Source organism: Arachis ipaensis, chromosome B1 (assembly GCF_059453495.1).
Source record: "Arachis ipaensis isolate K30076 ecotype BB chromosome B1, ASM5945349v1, whole genome shotgun sequence".
NCBI classification, from domain to species: domain Eukaryota; kingdom Viridiplantae; phylum Streptophyta; class Magnoliopsida; order Fabales; family Fabaceae; genus Arachis; species Arachis ipaensis.
Window position 1 is genome coordinate 64,889,093 of NC_142436.1, and position 4,853 is coordinate 64,893,945.

Sequence of the window (4,853 nt, forward strand, 5' to 3'; positions counted from 1 at the left end):
TTTTAGCAATTTATATGGCCACCAAAAGTAATTCTAAGATTGCAATGTAATTCACTTTTACCGGCCATTACTATTTCCGCCAAAACCCATTTTACCGGTAATTTATATGGCTACTAAAAATAATTCTAAAATAGTAATATTCACTTTTACTTGCCATTACTATTTCTGATAAAATTTTAAGATTATTTTAATTATATTCACTCTTTTAGAAATAGCAACCTATCATTTTTCTAAAATTTTAAATTATTTTTATCAACAATTATTATTATTGTACAAAATATAAATATACTAAAATTAGTTACTACAAAATAAAATATTTTATTAAATTTAATTAAATATTTATACACAAAATTCTCTTAAAAAGTAATAAAGTATAATACAAATTTAAACAACACAAATACTATAAGTCGATGTTATATCAATGATTAGCACATAATTAATGATCAAAAGTAAACAAATAGAGCCTAGCACAGATGCAATACAATAATACAGCAGAGAGAATGAAGCAAAGTTCCCAATTTTTAATTAACCAAGATCCAGCACTAACGTCATCTTGGGCATGGGTTCAGAGAACAAATCTGTCAAGTCATAATGGGAACAAGATTTAGTTATGTAAACAGTTGGATGGTAGCTAAGAATTTTCACAGTTAAAACTGGTACCAACCTGTTTATTGATACAAATTTAGCCAAGGCTCGTGATATGACATACATCTCTCCTGATGCACGATGAAAATATCTGTTGAACAGTTGATAAATCATCAAGTTAAGTGGAGAAAATAGAAGGCATGAGGAAAAACATTTGTGAAATACCGTACAAATGCATCAAGAGTTGTGCAGTAAATATAAGTTAAATATGTGACTATCTCGCCTATTCTTGCTGATTTTGAGCCTCAATTAAGCACATGATGCAATTGAAATATTCAACTTAGGATTTTGGCACTCATGCTACAAAATTTTCTTCTCCAATAAAGTTTATTTGGAGAATCAAAAGAAAGTAGTAGTAATAATGCAGGATTTACATATGAGATCAACAAAACCAGGCATTGAATGTCATACAAAAACCTTAATCTTAGCAAAAATTCACCTGATGCTATTGAAACCTCATCAATATCAAGTCAAAAATAACCAATTGATACAAGTTTGCATTGGAGAAAAAAAAATTCCCAGGCCCCAGTGTGATAACTTACTTATCTATATCTATCATCTTCATTGGTCATAATTAGCTCTCTAAAAATGAAAGAAGGACTTTATATTCTCATTTAGAAAGAATAAAGGGATAGAAATCTCTTAATCATCTATCATTAAACTTTTAATGTAAGATTTGCAAAATAGAAAAGCAGGATGATTATGATAAATTAAAGATTCAAAATGTAAAGATTCAAAGATAAACAATAACACAAGGTAAAAGTAAACCTGAATTGGCGTTGGTTTAGCATACCCCAAGGCCTCACAAGCCTTGAGCAAAGGCCGTGACAAATTAAGCTACAAGAACCTGAATTTAGAATTTGTTAAAGCAAAACCTGCAAGTGAAATGGTGGATATGAAGTCGAGCTTTGTTTAATTTGAAAAATTGTATCCAACCAAAAGTAACATTACCTTGCAAAGGGTCTGTATAAGAAGCTTCTCATCAAAAGACCAGCTGGTTGTGCGCTTCAGAGGAGCTGAAGAGGAAATTGAAAGATATAAGAAATCATAAAAGAGAACCAATAGTTTTTTACATCTCAATGAGATACTTAGCAACAAGTAAGTCAAAGTCAAATAAACTAATAACTATCAATGTTTTTAGATGTTTTCTTGAGGCAACCTGAATTTGTAGAATTGCTTTGCAAGGCAATGCTACTAATATTTGCGGAGGCAGACACATTTTGACGAATCTTAGGAGGATTACATGATCCTTCAGCCCCCCTGAGAGCAGAAAGATTTAGTCATAATGATATAATTAAACTAATTTTGGAAGTAAATTATTTTTCTTTTCGTCAACAGTAGATAAAAATCAAGTCTTTTTACATTGATCGGAGGTCCATTCCACTGCTTTGCCTCTGTATTTTTCCTGCAACGGAAAAGCTCTTGATCAGTTATATGGCTTTCAATCGGCAATTAACAAAATGTTGCACAAACATATACAATGCAATAAAAATTACTATAATAAATTACATCCAATGCATTTATCCGTTAAGTCCCTAGAACACAGAAGTACACTTGTTATTACCTGGTAATAGAATTTCAATTCCTCTTGACTGCTAATAATTTCTATGTCAGGATTTTTGCCAGATCCATTTTCAAAATAAAAAAAACAATGATTGTCCTAGAAAGTCTTCCAATAGTGGACCTTGCATGTGCTCCATAGCTAAAGATGAAATATGTGGAAGAGCTGAGAGCCGCAAAAGGGTTCACCTATGCTATGATCCTATGCTAAATCACATTTCATGCTTGACTTGTTTCAATCTATAATGAAAAGTTCACCTATTAGCAAAATCTTGGAAGAAATCGATTTTCGGTTGAAGCAATTAGCCAAAAGTGTAAGATTATCTTATGAATGCATGGATGGCTCTATACAAACAAATACTAAACCATACCTAGATTCCATCCAAGTACTTTAGTCATTCCAACAAATGATAAAAGAAACGGAGGACTAGCCCTTGATGTTTGAATTGCGAGTTCTCGATGACCGATGTGCAGAGCATCAAACTTTTCCAATACTACAATTCCACCTGGCAATGACTAATATTGAGTCAACAATACTACAATAGTATAGAACATTTGTTCCACTTCTCGGGCTAAAGCTCTATTTTTTTACCTTGTTAATCTTCACTATTAAGATGCAAATAGCCTAAAGAATTAAAAGAATACACCAAATCAATAAATTAATCAAATTTAAAGAAACAGGAGTCCAATGCTAACAATGGTCACAAGGTTAATGACAGAGCCAGTTCAGACATATCATCAATCACTTTGTCTTCTGAAAAAGCAAGTTACTTTGCTCAAACCCAAAATAGAACAAATATCAGAGAAAACAAATTACCTACAATATAACTAGGATGCAATTGGAAAAAAAAAAAAAGAAGAGATTGGGGTTTTAAAAGTAGCATAAGGTGAAATGAAAGAGACTAATAACTTGTCACTGAAGATACTCCATCAGAGATAATTTAACGTTCGTCTTCTTGTTGGCTTCAAAGAAAAAAAAGGGTATCATATAAATTGATTATTAACCAAAGCACGGTTACAAATAATGCACTTAAAAACTTAAAATTTTGCTATAAATCAAACGGAACAAACAACAAAATTGTTTATCTCAATACAAACTACGACCTAATATGATCTTCTATTTTGTATCAAGCCATTACAATAAAATATTCTATCAATTCTGTACTTAATTTTCGGATGGCACTAACTTCATGAACATTTTGCAGGATAAAGTAAGCACAGAAAAAATAAACAACCAAATAAAATTTCATCAAATCTAAAACTATTTCATTAAATCAAAAAAACTTTTGGTAGGTGATCTCATATACTAATAACCAAAACTAATGGCACCAACAACCTTAAATTTTGCATTTAAAGCTAATGAAACATCAGAGACAAACATCACGCATGAATATGTAACTTCATTAATCCAAACATAGTTTAAGTAAAAGTGAAAACACAAACACACATGACACATGCTAAAAACCTCACTTTTTCATAATCATATAAAATAATACCCTATCTATTACTATCTTAGCATCTATTTTCTTATCTGATTTCAGAGTCAAGATAGTTACCCAACAACTCCAGAAATGCAACTCGAGTAAAGTCTTCAACATATATATACATACATAGTAATTTTTCATCCTATTTCAAAAAGCTACTGAATCTTTAAGCTTCTTCTAAGTTGAACCACCTTGAGCTGGGAAAAAAAAGAAAAAGAAAAATGTTATTCCTTCCTTTTTCTCTTTCTCTTTTTTTCTTTCTTTGTTGATCAAAGTCAAACAGAATTATGGAAAGTCCCCTGAGTCAAGGTACTCCTCTTCATCCAACAATTTTATGCTAGCTAAAATGCATGTAAATTACATGTTTACCTATTTCTTTTAAAAGCTGATTTTTTTCTTTATTTTTCATTTTTATTTTTAATTTCTCCCTCACCTCAAAATCTTCCTTAGTTGTCATTCCACTCAAACTAAGATTCAAAAATATAACAAACAAAAACATTCGGTGGAGCAATAGTAATAAACATGTGTGAGAAAAGAGAATAGTGCCAGCAGTGATATGGTAAGCTCAAACAGCAACTAGAAGAAAAAGAAGAAATCGGCAAGAATGGAGTAGTAAAAGGAGCTGCCACTGGAGAAAAAGAGAACAAATAAAAATATAAAAAATCAAAATAATTAGAAAGATTCACGTTATTATAACCTAATTTCTTAACAAATTTGACTGCTCACTAAGCTTCAACCTGAAAACGACGAACAATTGCGACGTGAAGCTATGATCTCCACCGCTTTCGGAGTAGTTAGAGAAGGTGTAGTTGTTTTCAGAATCCACAGCTACAAGTTGTCAGCAATTACACTCAGAAGGATGATGCAGCAACAGAGGGCCCGGAACTAGAGGACGTTGGCGATGGTGGATCTGAGACAATGTTGCAGATCTAAGGTGGAAAACAGACAAAACAGAAATCGAGATGCGGTTTGAATGTGTGGAAAAGAGTAATCAGCGGCGGTAATCGGTGATGGAAGGAAGAGAGTTCAACGGAAGAGAATGAGAGTATGTTTTGTGGCTTTACCCAGGGCATGAACTTTTTACCCAGGAACATGAACATAACGCTTTTTTTTTTCTCTTTTTCAATCAATTTAATTTAGAAACACCTTTTACCGGCAATTATA

General features: G+C 32.0%; 1 protein-coding gene across 1 annotated transcript; it reads right to left on the reverse strand.

The window, feature by feature from the left end:
• Positions 1–525: 525 nt before the first annotated feature.
• LOC107630900 (uncharacterized) lies at positions 526–3,813 on the reverse strand. Its single transcript, XM_088502804.1, has 6 exons — positions 3,762–3,813; positions 2,577–2,711; positions 2,008–2,050; positions 1,805–1,905; positions 1,592–1,661; positions 526–736 (listed from the first exon to the last, which is right to left on the reverse strand). The coding sequence occupies exons 1-6, from the start codon at positions 3,811–3,813 to the stop codon at positions 526–528; spliced, it is 612 nt and encodes a 203-aa protein (XP_088358930.1).
• Positions 3,814–4,853: the final 1,040 nt, after the last annotated feature.